Here is a 13,900-nt window from a genome sequence, read left to right as displayed (position 1 = left end):
GCAGTTAACTCATGCTTGGGGTACTCTCTGAGCAAGTGTGAGTTTTGCAATTTTCGTTCTATGTCTGCATTCTACCAGCATATCGCTCTGTACTGCTCAATCTGTAATCAGTGATAAGTGAACACATCAGTAAATACTTATTGAATTTTATTGAGGCTTATTAGATCATCTTACTGCCTTGTACAATAATATATATTAAATTTCTATCAAAATTATTTAGAAGAGACATGGACATAGGTACCAAAATTAAGAAAGAAATCCTTAGGGCCTAATTTCCTCTCATAATTCAGTTCTTGCAGGATTATGTCTGCCTTCAGGCCCCTAGTGGATTATTTAGCCTTTCATTTTGCATATAAACAAGTTTACTATAAAGGCAAAATCAGTACTATACAGGTTTCCCCTGGATATTCTAATTTGCATTGTAATTTGGGTAAAAACGATGACTGTCATAAATAGGTAAGGTGGAAGGAATGACATTTCAGTGTAATCACAGATTGTTCATTTTATTGATTTCTACGTTCAGCACTTTACAGCCACATTGGTAGTTTGTTTGAGCTGTCCTATAAATCAGTTGGCAATTACAGCATTGAAAAAATGGCTATTATTCCTATATGATTGACTTTCTTATATGTTTAATATTGTTTTGGGTTATTTACACATTTTCTTTCAAAGGTTTGGTTTTTGTGTGTATCTGTAACAAAGTACACTTTCATCTTAAGTTTATGTTGTATTTCATTCATTTATATTTTTTCTCTCATACTGGTTGATTATCCTGTTACTGCATTCTAAAGCACTAGATATGTTAGTTTCTTTCCCAAGTTGGCATCTATACAATGATAGGAAATCCTTGCCATTCATTTTCTATTTTGCTTTCAACAAGTGTTTTGTGCTGCTATATCTCTTTCTTATTAAAGGACAACAAGCAAGGTGATATCCTTATGTGTATATAGTCTTTATGTTCTCTGGAAAGACTTCTAAGCCACAGAAGTATCCTCCCAGTGAATGTTAGCATAACTTTCATAAATAATTAGATCATTTTAGTTTTTTTAATTGATATATTGGTCATCTGAATTTCATATTGTCAAGAAGTAAATTTCTAAGAGCATTACCTTTTTGTCACTCTTATATGCATTTTAGTAAGTATCTTATTTTCTTAATATTAATCTTGTAGAAATGCAACAGATTTGACTTTTTATAGGAAATAACTTAAAATTAAAGCAAAATTATTATTTTGCATTGAGTAAGAGCAAATAAAATAAAAGGATCTGCTTTGCTACCGATTGAGTAGCCATTGACTTTCTGGGAATAAAGAACACTGGTTTATACCCTTGATCCTTTATTTTCAGTATTAGAATCAGTCCAGCCATGTTATACAAATACTTAACTTTCTTTCCAAAGCTTTTACTTAAGGTATAATTACATGATAAGCCAAGTTGCTAAATTAGTATAAATGTTAATTTCTCAAAAGGGTAGATTGGAATAAAGATACCAACAAAGAAGTAATTTTTTGTTTTTGTTTCAATTTTGCTCCCAGTTCCAATTGCCTGATCAGAGAACTTGGGTAAGTTTCCTACTTATATTTTTGACTAAAGTAATGTAGCATTAAAAAGGAAACAGCTTCTAAGTTGCTGAGGAATTCTGAGCCCCTTTCTGTTAGATGATGCAGCTACTCAGAGAATTTCCCCGTTTCATTAAGTCGCTGGATAGAGTTTTTAAATACAATTGAGCAATGAGTGAGATTTACAGTATTTGACAAATCTGACCCATTTCACGTAATTCTACTTAGATATTAATTACGGACACCTGGGAGCTTGTCGTCAGTGGTTGGTTTTGAAATGGGTCCGCAAGTGGATATGACCATTGTTTGGAGGACAACATGTTAAAGATACTTTTGATCAAGTCTAACACAAGATAAAACTGGAACTTATTTATAGACATAGGACAACTTTAGAATTCTCACCTACCAGGCAGAAATTGAGAAAAAATGGTTAAGGATCGTTATCTACTTAGTGAGTGGATTTTTTTTTCTGGGTGTGGGGAGGATTGTATCACACTCTCAATTTTCAGTCATTAGAAATAAAGCCAGTTTCAATGAATGATATAAAGGGAGAGACATTTCTCTTTTTATTGAGGAAGACATTTAATATATTTTAAAAACCCTGCTTATTTAAATTTCACCTTTAAATAAAATTCGGTCAATTGAAGTAACATTATTTTAAAACTTCCCTCTAAGGATGTATGTGTTTACTTCTTCAATCAAAATTACCCTTGTTTCTGAAGAATGAAAGAAGTCTTGGGATATAATTCTGCTATTCTTTTAAGGCCACCATATAATTGTATCTAACTTGATTTGGTGCTTACTTATTTCCCAAACTAATCTGATGTTGGTATTTCTTTACTAGGAAGTCTTACATTTTCTTTATTGTGGAAAGATAAGTTGTGATTTTTTTCTGATTCTGATAGATTTCTAGGAATTAATTTCATTTCTTTCAAAATGATAAAAATATTTATGGAGAGACAAGGGAGGAAAAGAGAGAAAAGTGAGAGAGTATACCACTTTTTTAATTAAGCATAATTGTGTAGTCAGTGGTTTTCCTTTATTATCTTGGCCTACTTTTCCCAGGGTTCCTGCTCTGTCTTTCCTGATGGGGAGGGCTGCCCCGAGTCTCCCACTGCATGCTCCTCTTTTTTTTCTGCCAGATACTCTATGACTCTTGACAGTCGCTTTGTTGTGAACTGCTTGAAGCTTAAGGTGTTATCCCCTAACATGCATGGCCATTTATTTCACCAGCCTGGAGCCAATTCAGATTCCCTCATGACCCGAAAGCATAGTTCCCATCACTGCAATGTTTGGGAAGTTCTTCCATTTCATTGAGTTACAGGTTCTTCAAGGCTGAGACTTGCATTTATATTGAAAACTAGATGCTAGTGGGAAACACTGAGATACACGTTTACATTTTTAGTGGCAAATAAATGAAGTGATTTGATTATCACAACTGTTCCATGTGATACATGAAGTGAGATAAAAATAAAATATGAATATGTACTTCTCCCTCAAATGACCATGATTTTTGAGATTGCTCAAAATTATCAAGTGAATAAATATAGAAAACTGGAAAATCCACAAACTTTCCCATCGCAAGTTATTTATGAATAGTTAGTCATTTTATGATAAAGCCATGTGTAATCTAATGGTGAAACACTAGGTCACATAACTCTTGGTACCATTTTATTCATCATTTCACATAATCAGATTGTCATTTTAATGGCTGTAATGAGAAACTTTTCTATGTCATCAATTATTGGCTGCCAGATGCTAAATGTTAAGTCCAGTCCTTAAGATTGAGCTGATGCTATCTTGCCCGTTGAAATGTTTTTAAAAATACTAACTTTATTTGACTGGAGACATAGCTAAAGTTTTTGGTAGGAGCTAGGGAATTGTGTCTAAATATTAGTTTGCGTCAGTATAAAGTTAATAGTCTCTTGGGGACAGGATGGGGGTGAAACAACTTCCTCTTCCAGACATCTGGCTGCAGATACCATCAACAACTATTAAATATGTAAATAAAAATTGCTAGTGCATCAGAAAAAAAAATCTGTCACCAATCTGAGATAAGCCTGAGTCATTAGTGGCCCACATGGTAATGTGTTTTAAAAATATATGATCTAAGTTTTCTCTCCTTTATTTTCCCCATTCTCAGCAAATATCTTCGAATATTACACATCACTTTTTCCATTGGATTTTTTCACAATTAAATAGTAATAGATAGATTCTGTTTCATTCATCCCAACTTAGCTATATTTAAGAAAATACCAAGCCAGACTTTAAAAGAATACCACAACTTATGACTTCTATAAAGTGTATATTACTTCTGAAAGACTACTATTTGAGTCAGACCAGATAGAAAGATAAAAGTTGGAGTTTGGATTCACATATTAAACAAAGCTTGTTTGCATTCATACCTCAATCTAAGGTGCAGATGAGGGCAGACCTTGGTCACAGAATTGCCAGAACACACCACATGGCTGTTGTCTAGGTGTGTCTCATCTGTTGTAACAAGAACAGTTATTTCCAATTGAAGTCAAGTGTACTAATAGCAAATCTGAGGAAGAGGAACAAAGAAGGCAACACGTTTATGTCTCTTCAGTGATTTCTGGGCAGAAGAGAGAAAGAGTGAGTGAGAGAGTGTGTATGTGTTATCAATAACTTTATCCTCATTTTCCTTTTCTCCATCTTCCTCACTTCCCATTTGACACCAGAAACCAATGTTGGGTGGTTGTTAGAGAGGCAGCTGGGTAACTTTTTCCCGTTGTCTTTCAGAATATCATTATGCAGCCATCCAGCCCATAATATATTTTCTTGTTTCTTGATGTTTTTTTTTTCAAATTGAAGCAGTTTGAGGTAAAGTAATCACAGTGATCTTTCTTCAAAGGAGCTGCCTATTAGCAGCTACTAAAGCAAGACCCATTTCTCAACAGCCAATGCTCTCCAATAACTCCAATGACTTACAGTTTATGTGTGCTGGAGTTGAAAGCTAAGAATAATAAGTCATGAGTATGCTATTTTCCATATAAAAAGAAAAGTGTTTCTATAAGAAGTATTGTTGCAGGAATCTGAGTGTGCCAGCACGTTCAACACACAAATGATTTAAAGCCACTAGATAATGAGACGTTACCCAAATATTAAATGTACATAAGTAACGCATTTATGATCATCACCCCTGTACCTCCTGTTCTTCTCAGTGAATACATGTCATCCTGACCCTTAACCTTGCTTGTTACTGCTAGTCAGCTTGAAGACTGGAGGTCATTTATTACTCAGATAATTTACTTTATGGTGAATAGGATAACAAAATGAGTCTCTTTAAGGAACAATTCCAAGGGATAAATGCAAATAAGATAGTAATATGCAATATTTCTGGATTGATTTTTAATAAATAAAACCCAAAGTGATATGAAAATGCTAATGCTCTCACCAGAAGGGATAGATCTATTCTAGAGCGACAGAATTTCCCCCAATGTTTCAGCGGCATCATCATTCTATATCTTTGCCCTGTGATCAGTATGTGTCAAAATCCTTCATAGTGACAAATGTGCTGTCCACTTGCATCTGTGGAGAATGTTTTAGCAGCTGAGTGATTATGAATCAAACCCTTGAGCTTCTAGCCCTCACTGCCTCCCAATGCGTTTACATTTGTTGGCTGACAAGTAAATGTATCTTGACTTTCCTCTGAGAATTTTTCCCCCCTGCACTGTGTTTGATGAAAGATATTTGGCAAATTGGCAGTGTTACCCTGTACGTTGCAATTTGTAGCCAGCATTAGGAGTCCAGGCATGAAACGAGAGGGCAGGTTCGAGGATAAAGAGAAGAGAAAAAGAGTTAACTAGAACACGAATGGTCATTTGCAGACTCGGGCCTCCACTCTTCCCATTGTGAGTGGCAGAGAATGCTCATGTCATTCTGTTAAGACTTGGCTTTTATTGAAGAAGTTAGGATATTCTGTCTAGCTGTGTGTCCACAAGAGATATCTTTTCTTACTTTTCCTTTTGAGATGGAAATATTCCCTTTTATTTGGAACTGAAGTTTGTAAATTTGATCTCTATTTCTTTCTTGCTGTCTGATCAGAAAAAGAATAATCTACCCTAGTTTTTTAACTACCCTAGTTCTTTGAGATGTCTATAACATGCACATAAAACCTTTCTAATAGGTGCTTTAGTATAGTGATGAGTGAATTGATTTAACAAGATGAATTGAGAATTTGCTTTGTCTATTCAAGATGGTAGTAAACAGCTTCTAAATAAAATCTGAGTACTGGGGAACTTGAGTATATTTTTGAGGAGGGTACTGATGGAAAGGGAGGAATCCCTTTAACTGTATACTTTAGTATAAAACGAGGCTTAAAAGTAAATGTCACCTTCTAATTCTAACTATGTGTGTAGGTGGAAAAAAAACCCTCTAAGTTTATAAGCAAAATAAATTAGCTTCTCAAATAGAATTAGGTAAGACAGTATTTTCTTTAAGAATATTTCTCAAGGAGTACAATTATGTGAATTGTTCCTCTTGTCTCAAAACGTACTTATGGAGTTCTGTCATATGAAATTATTTTCATTTCTTTCCTTTTTGGGGTACTGGGGTTTGAAATCATGGCCTTATGCTTGCTAGGCTGGGACTCTACCACTTGAGCCACATCCCCAGCCCTAAATTATTTTAAAATATAATAAGCTGTCATTTCAAGTCACTTTTTTGTCTAGAAAAAAGTAACATTTCATCAAAATTCTTTATGTATGATCCCACTTAACATTTAGTATATCCAGATATTGTTATCCTAGCCTGAGGCAGTGTACCTTTTCCACACTGAATTTTTTTTCCTGGATTCTACACAGTTAGCCAAAGATAGAACGTTGGAGCACTTTCTACTCTTGCTTGTCCTCCTCATGGGAGACTAGAGTTCTTATATATTTTTTTTTATTACCTAAGGCAAGGCATGTCACATCTTTCCCTAACATTTCTAGTTTACTATTTATATCCATAACAAAATACTTTCTCTTAATTAAAAAAAAGGATATGGCTTTATTATCTGTCTCACTGACTGTATCCCAGGTTATTATAAAGTGGCCTTTGAGATGGTCTTGTGGACAAAAGATCGCCCAGCATTTATTTCCCCAAATCAATTTCCTCATTGTTTCAAATTGAAACCTTCTAGTCTCCTCCCCAAGCATTTACATTTAGAAGGACTGGATGGTTTTCCTGTTAATAATGGTCTTGCTTTGCCAGAGATGATCGTGGAAGAAAAGGTGTCAGACTTCATGGTGCTTTGCTCTCTGCTGCTTTTCAGATGTCCGCGATAGAAAACATGGCAGAAAAGCTAGAGAGCTTCAGTGCGCTGAAGCCGGAGGCTAGCGAGCTGCTGCAATCCGTGCCCTCTATGTTCAGCTTCAGAGCGCCTCCAAATACCTTGCCTGAGAACCTTCTGCGGAAGGGGAAGGAGCGCTACACCTGCAGGTAACGGTGAAACTAACTATGGCTAACTTTCCCCCACATCTCCCCTTGGTGACAGGAAGCCCGGGTGTGTGTTTGGGAAATTATTCTTGATTGAATGATTAATAGCAATCATGATCGATTGCAGACGCTCCAAAGTACTTCTGTTTTTTCCCAGTGGCGATACAAAAATGCTGGTTTTTATAAGAATTGTTATTAAATGAGAATTTTCACACAGACCGTTTGGTTGTGATAAATGAGATGGGAAATTATCCAAACATTACTTGCCTTGTCTCGGGTTAGTATTTGTAAATTTTCTTTCACAGTTAATTATTTCCAGGCAAAGGTAAAATACTACTGTCCTCCAGCATACATTTATTAATTGAGCATCCTATTATTAATGCACATGCCTTTGAAAAACAAGGCCACTTATGAACCGTGGCTAAGATTCATAAGTGAGGAACGCTAGTTAATAAATTTCTTACTAATCCGTAGAAGAACAAAGCATGTTCCATGCTTTGGGTTTGGGTTGTGTGTATTCTTTTTGAAATAAATTGTGCTTATGATTCCTCAATTGTCTGCAGGAATTTGTGCTACCTGGCACAGGCATATCAATTTATCTGCTCTTTGGAAAAATGTGTCACTTTCTTACCAGAAAAGCTTTTATGGGAATGTATCTTGATGGATGAATCTCGGGGTCTTGTCTGATCTGATACCACTCAATACACAGGGAGCTGTCACGGTGTCTAATGTCTACACTGAATCGAAACACTTGAAATATGTTTACATCACCCCAGAATCACAAACTCTTGTCATGTTTTCTTTTTATCCTCTTGTCTGGTTCAGTTTTGTGAATGTAAAGATATGGACTTAATAAAAGAGGCGTGTGGGGGTCATCAAAACAAGTCGATTTTCATCAGTTGCTTACTTATGCATGAACAAACCCAGCCCGATCTCATAATGCAGCCATGATTTGTAGAGTTATTTATATCCGTAGAATGGCTTTGTTGCACATTTTAAATACCAGAGGCATGTGAGTTCCATGCAAGATTAATTAAGTCGGGAATAAGCATCTGGTTGCTCTGCGGCTGGAGTGAAATAGAGCCAACTGTGCTGACTTTCTCTTATAAACATCTTCTTATGACAGATACTGTGGCAAGATTTTCCCAAGGTCTGCGAACCTAACACGGCACTTGAGAACCCACACGGGAGAACAACCTTACAGGTTTGACAATGATTTTTCTACATATCTTGAAAATTAAAGTCGACATGCTCATAACATTGAAGGAGGTCATTTTTGGGGGTGTGTGCATGTGTGAATGGATGTCTACTCAGTTTTCAGTCCTGGAAGAACCAACGGTGTCAGTATCAAAATGCGAAGAGTTCTGATGCCTTCAAATGAGAATTCTTTAAAAAAAAATTCTCAGATAAGCATTTAAGAGGGGTTAGATATTAAAACTTATTTGAGGGTATTCTATTGCTTCTTAGTGATCAGTGCTATTGTAATTGACATAAATCATAACTGTGTGGATTTCCTCTTTCCAAACCTTGAATCTTGGTCAGGAGTTTCTAATCCATATGTATTTTGTTTCGGTAACTTCCCTAAGTCTATGTCTATAGGTTCAAGACTACATTAAAAACAAACAAGCAAACAACCTTAAAATTTGGCAGTAGAGGCTCACTCCTATAATCCTAGCTATTCAGGAAGGAGATATGAGGATCGCAGTTCAAAGCTATTCCAGACAGAAGAGTACAAGAGACTCTTACCTACAGTTAATCAGCAAAAAACTCCAAGCAGAGCTGTGGCTTAAGTGATAGAGTGCTAGTCTGGTGCTCAGGGACAGTGCTCAGGGTCTGAGTTCAAGTGTCCATACTTCACAAGAGAAAGAAGTATAGAATTAGAGATAGAACAGGTAAAATAAGAGGGTATTATAGGAAAGGGCTAATTCTACCCACAATTTTCTAAAGTAACTCTTAGTTTGTTCCATTAAACATAAAAGTTAACCACATGACACAACTAATTTTAATATTGTTACTTCAAATAGCATGAAGGTAACCAGCATGACGTCTTTTGATTTCAAACTATAACCTACATAATAATTTAATGTGCAATGCTTTGAATATATTAGGCATCATATTTGAATTTTTTTCCAAAAATGAATAAATAGTATTGATCTCAAATAATATAATATCATTGTCCTTTAAAGTTCCTGTGAATTTTATAGGAGTGAGTTAACTTATCTAGTTTCAAAGACTTTAATGTTCAAAAATGAGAAAATGGGCAGACAAAGGCTCATTTGAAGAAAGATGGAGTATTTAGGAGAAAATTATGGGGGGACTTAAACTTAGAGAAATCAGTATTTTCTTGAATTAATTGAGTTCTTACCTATTTTAATAAATGACAGGTTCTAAGTCACACTGCTGTTTTTTCTGATGGAACATACTTGGTGTATCAGATCTCCCATAAACAGAGAAAATGGGAGGTTCCCTTCAGAGAACAGTTTTGCAAGAACTCTGCTCACAGGGACCTACTCTTCACTAACTCCTATTTTGTTAAGGCTTAGGGTCTTAGGCTGTGACAATGATGTCATGATTGTGTTCTTTGTTCTTTGTTCCTGAATATAGTGGTTTCATTCTAACTCATAAATGTTATTATACTGGCATTAAAATACATAAACTAGGATTTTGGCATAGCTTAAACAATGATGTGGTGCAACCCTTCTATTTTATTTATTTTGAATTAAATTTTTTTTTATTTTGTCCATTGTGCGGCTTGAACTCTGGGCCTGGGTGCTGTCTCTCAGCTCTTCAGCTCAAGGCTAATGCTCTACCACTTGAGCCACTTCCGGTTTTCTGCTTTTATTGAGGATCAAAGTCTCATGGACTTTCCTGCCCTGGCTGGCTTTGAACTGAGATCCTCAGATCTCAGTCTCCTGAGTAACCAGGATTACAGGTGTGAGCCACTGGTGCCCAGCCCTTCTATTTTAAAAATGGAAGAAATATTCAGATCTATAGATATTAACTACCTTTTTGTCAAGAGTTACCAATAGATGCAGAATTAAATCGCAGGTCTAGAGCCCTCACCCCAGAGTCTTTATCTCATCCTCTGATGTATATCTCATCCACTTACTAGGGAGACTTAATGATGTACTACTATGATTTTAGGAATATTTGAAATTAGGCCTGATTTGAGATGCTTTTTAACCACCTTCTTGTCATGGGAGTAAAGAGGAATGTATGTGTGTGTGTTAGTGTATTTAATGTTTTATTTTTTGAATGTTTTAAAGCGTATACTCTTCTAGCCAGATGTTGGCTCAAGGAAATAGAAATGGTTATTGAACATTGGTTTCAACAACCGTATTGGCCAATTAAAAGCAAATCTGAGGATAGAGGGGTAGTACTTGGGTTTGAACTCAGAGCCTCATGCTGGTTAGGCAGAAACTCAACCACTGGAGTCGTGCCCAACCCCTCTTACTGGCCAATTGTATTTAGATGTGAGAAGGTTTTGTTTACTTGACTTGTGAGTTGGTTTGCACACAGCAGAAAGTTAGAAGCATGTCAAAAATGAGGTCTTTCTCCTTCATGTTTGTATAGAAAATATGAGTAAAAGGTTTTCTAAAGTTTTGGGTGAGAGTGCATTTTCTGGATCAGTGTTTTCTGTTTCCTGTGAGGTATAGCACATGGTTAATGCAGGATGCTTTTCACTCCAGGGCTGCAGAGACATGCTTATTGCAGAGAAATCCAGAATATTACACCAATGAGGGACAGATATTATTATTATTATTAGCCAGAAAATCCATAGAACTTCATGATACCAGAATGGTTTTCCCCATGGGAAGTCCTTAAGTTGGTTTGTTGATATTATGCCAAAGTTACTAATTCAGCAGACTTGCTTGCTGTTCCCATTGATCTGACTAGACTTGAGCTGCAGAAGCCAAGTGCTTTAAGTGGATTGGGGTGATTTCTCACAGAGAGCACTTGAACTCGAGTCTGCTTTCAGAAGTGGGACAAGAACCCTTCACACATGGAAGAATGCCTTGAGAATTTTCTGGCCACTAAGTCAGAAGTATTCACTTAAAAATCACTTAGAGAAAAACCATTTTTTCCCCTTTCAAGCAAGATGCACATAGAACATCACTTTAAACAGGGCAGATGATTTCTTTACCTTCAAATGCCAGGAAACAACAGTCCCAAAACTTTGAACATCTTTCTTTCTTCCTCCGGAACTGGAAAGCCACTATGTGAGGAGAGGTCTGACAGTATTCCCTTCCATTTTTCAAGTAAAGGAAAACTTGAAAATAATTTGTGACACTTTGTTCTAGTCTATAAAAAGCAGAAATAGTCAATAATCTCCTAGTAAGGTGATTTCCTAGAACACTGAATTGGTCCCAAACTGCTAAAAATCCATTATTTTATATAATTAGCATATGCTGATTGAAAGATACACAAAAAGAAATGGATAATTAGGAGAAGTAGGGAAAGAGAGGAGGTTAATAAAGACTTTAGTGTTCAACCAAGAGGTACATTATTAGTATTACTAGTTTTTATTGGCATTATTACTTGCTTTTGTAACTATTTAAAGATCAATGAAAATCTTACAATCAGTCGCCACAGGTTATAAAAATAAAAATTGATGTAAGACCACACTATTCACATTGTCTTGATTTTTAAAGTTTGGAATGTTTACTGCTGTTTGGGATAATAGAATCTCTTTAGGATTAGTAGCAGAGAAGGAACATTGACAGAGAAACTATTAGAGTCCAATTCCGAATTTAAAAGTTGTCTGTACAATGAGGAATGAATGAATTGGTGTTTTAGAAATGATTCAATTGTTACTAAGCAAAAGACAAAATAACACTACTATTTCTTCATGTTTTGTTTCTTTAAAATACTGAACGTGATTATCCTAATAAAATTTGGCACAATCAAGTCACCAATTTATTGTGATGATGTTTTCCATGGAGCTATGAAAAGCATTTAAAGCAATCAGGGTCTGTTGGAGTTCACATCTTCACTATGTGAACATGAACAGTATTCCTCTCTGTGCCTTTAAAACATTTTATTTCATTTTATTTATTTTATTCTATTTTTTGAGACCAGGTATCACTATATAGGAGAGATTGGCCTGGACCTCATTATGTAGCTCAGGCTGGTCTTGAACTTTACCCTCTGGTTCAGCTTTCCCAGTGCGGGGGCTAGAGGCATGTTTCACCACCTCAGGCTGCCTGGGCCATTTTCTAAAATATTTTATGGGTGGTAATTTTTGATATCTTGTTTACTAGTCTAGAAAAATATCTTCTGAATTGCTTGCACATGTTTTTCTCTGTGTTTATTTTTTAGATGCAAGTACTGTGACCGATCATTTAGCATATCTTCTAACCTCCAGCGCCATGTTAGAAACATCCACAACAAGGAGAAGCCGTTTAAGTGTCACTTGTGTGATAGGTGTTTTGGTCAACAAACCAACTTAGACAGACACCTAAAGAAACACGAGAATGGGAACATGTCTGGTGAGTACTTGGTTGTGCCACAAGGAAAAGATGGCTTTATTTTTTTGTGTGTGTTTTGAAATCTGATCATGACCTTTCTTCCTTCATTCCATTTTGACACCCAGATCAGATATTACTGTGAAAGTTCAGAGCAAGTTTCCCTTGAGATTTTAGAATCACGTGATCACTGATGAATGTAAACTCTGGCCTTATTTACATTGTGCTTTCCTCCTGCTGAGTTCATCTCAATGGGCCATCTCAGGCAAAGAGTATCCTGACCCAAACCCACCGGAGACACATGAATCAAGATTTCCTAAATTGCATAGAGCAATCTATCCACCTCTTGGCACAGAATGTGTGCCTAAGCTTGGCATAAATGCTCAGAGTTGTAGCCCCAGAATACCATACTCTGAATATTAATCTGGAAACCACAGCTGCTTTGGCAGAAGGCCTACAGCTCAGTTCGTAAGTCTCTCCAGGTTAACTTCTTTGTTTCTTTTAAGAGTAGGCATTAAAAAATTGCCAATGTGGTCAGAGTACTCACAGCACATGATGGTGCTGTTCTGTTTTGTCATTCAGTCTGCCATAAAAATAAAACTGAAACTAACTGGCAACACAACTAAGTTTTTCTTAACTCTAACCTAACAACACCTATATTAGCAGAAGGGATTATAGATCTTAGCTTCTAAGATTTAGTTAATGAGCCGATATCCATTGTTTTCAGTGCTGACATATAAATGTTGTGCCAACCTGAGAAGTCCCAATTTATTAATAAAGAGTCAAGGAAATAGGAGATGGGAAAAGATGAAGAATTATGAGCAATCTACCACTTCCAGTTTTCTGGTGGTTAATTGGAGATAAGTGTCTCATGGACTTTCCTGCCCAGGCTGTCTTCGAACCGCAATCCTCAGATCTCAGCCTCCTTAGTAGCTAGGATACAGGTGTGAGCCACTGGCGTCTTGGCTAGGAAATGAGATTTTAAGATCAGAAAAAAATAGAGTTATACAGACTAAAATCTTTTCTTAAGAAATTATTTTATTACTAATTTTTCCTGTAGTATGTAATTTCAAACTGTGACAGATTAGAATGGTATACTGTTTACTTCTACAGTCTAATGACTATGATTTAAAAAATGAGACTGTAGATCCAAAAATCTTAATCTATTATACAAAGCTGCAATTAGTGTAGTTTTCGAATCCACACTATTTCAGGAAAAGGGAAAGTTAAAAATTTAAATTATCAGGGATTGAGAATGTAACTCTCCCAGCACTGAAAATAAAAGTTAACTTGGCAAAGTTGAATATTTACCCATTAACCAGATTATAGCATCTCTCAATTGTATGGCTACTTCAGCCATACAAAACCTCTTGTTTTTGTCATATGGACAATTCTGATGAACTATTAAAATATTGATGCCTGGGTGTAAGAGCAG

The 13,900-nt window shown here is 36.0% G+C and overlaps 1 protein-coding gene across 8 annotated transcripts in view; it reads left to right on the top strand.

Annotated features, from left to right (window-relative positions):
• Positions 1–13,900, top strand: part of Mecom (MDS1 and EVI1 complex locus) — a 585,775-nt gene that overhangs the window by 561,104 nt on the left and 10,771 nt on the right. For 5 of the 8 annotated variants that reach the window (XM_013016241.1, XM_013016247.1, XM_013016240.1 and 2 more), the window contains 4 exons: positions 1,535–1,561; positions 6,837–7,003; positions 8,127–8,204; positions 12,320–12,489. In XM_013016241.1, the coding sequence (XP_012871695.1) occupies positions 1,535–1,561; positions 6,837–7,003; positions 8,127–8,204; positions 12,320–12,489 (442 nt within the window). The remainder of the gene's footprint in view (positions 1–1,534; positions 1,562–6,836; positions 7,004–8,126; positions 8,205–12,319; positions 12,490–13,900) is intronic. The other 3 variants (XM_013016248.1, XM_013016244.1, XM_013016242.1) reach the window with 1 other exon arrangement.

This window comes from Dipodomys ordii, unplaced genomic scaffold, assembly GCF_000151885.1.
Source record: "Dipodomys ordii isolate 6190 unplaced genomic scaffold, Dord_2.0 Scaffold30, whole genome shotgun sequence".
NCBI lineage: Eukaryota > Metazoa > Chordata > Mammalia > Rodentia > Heteromyidae > Dipodomys > Dipodomys ordii.
Note: the sequence above shows the minus strand (reverse complement) of the source record. Positions and strands in the feature narration are given on the sequence as shown.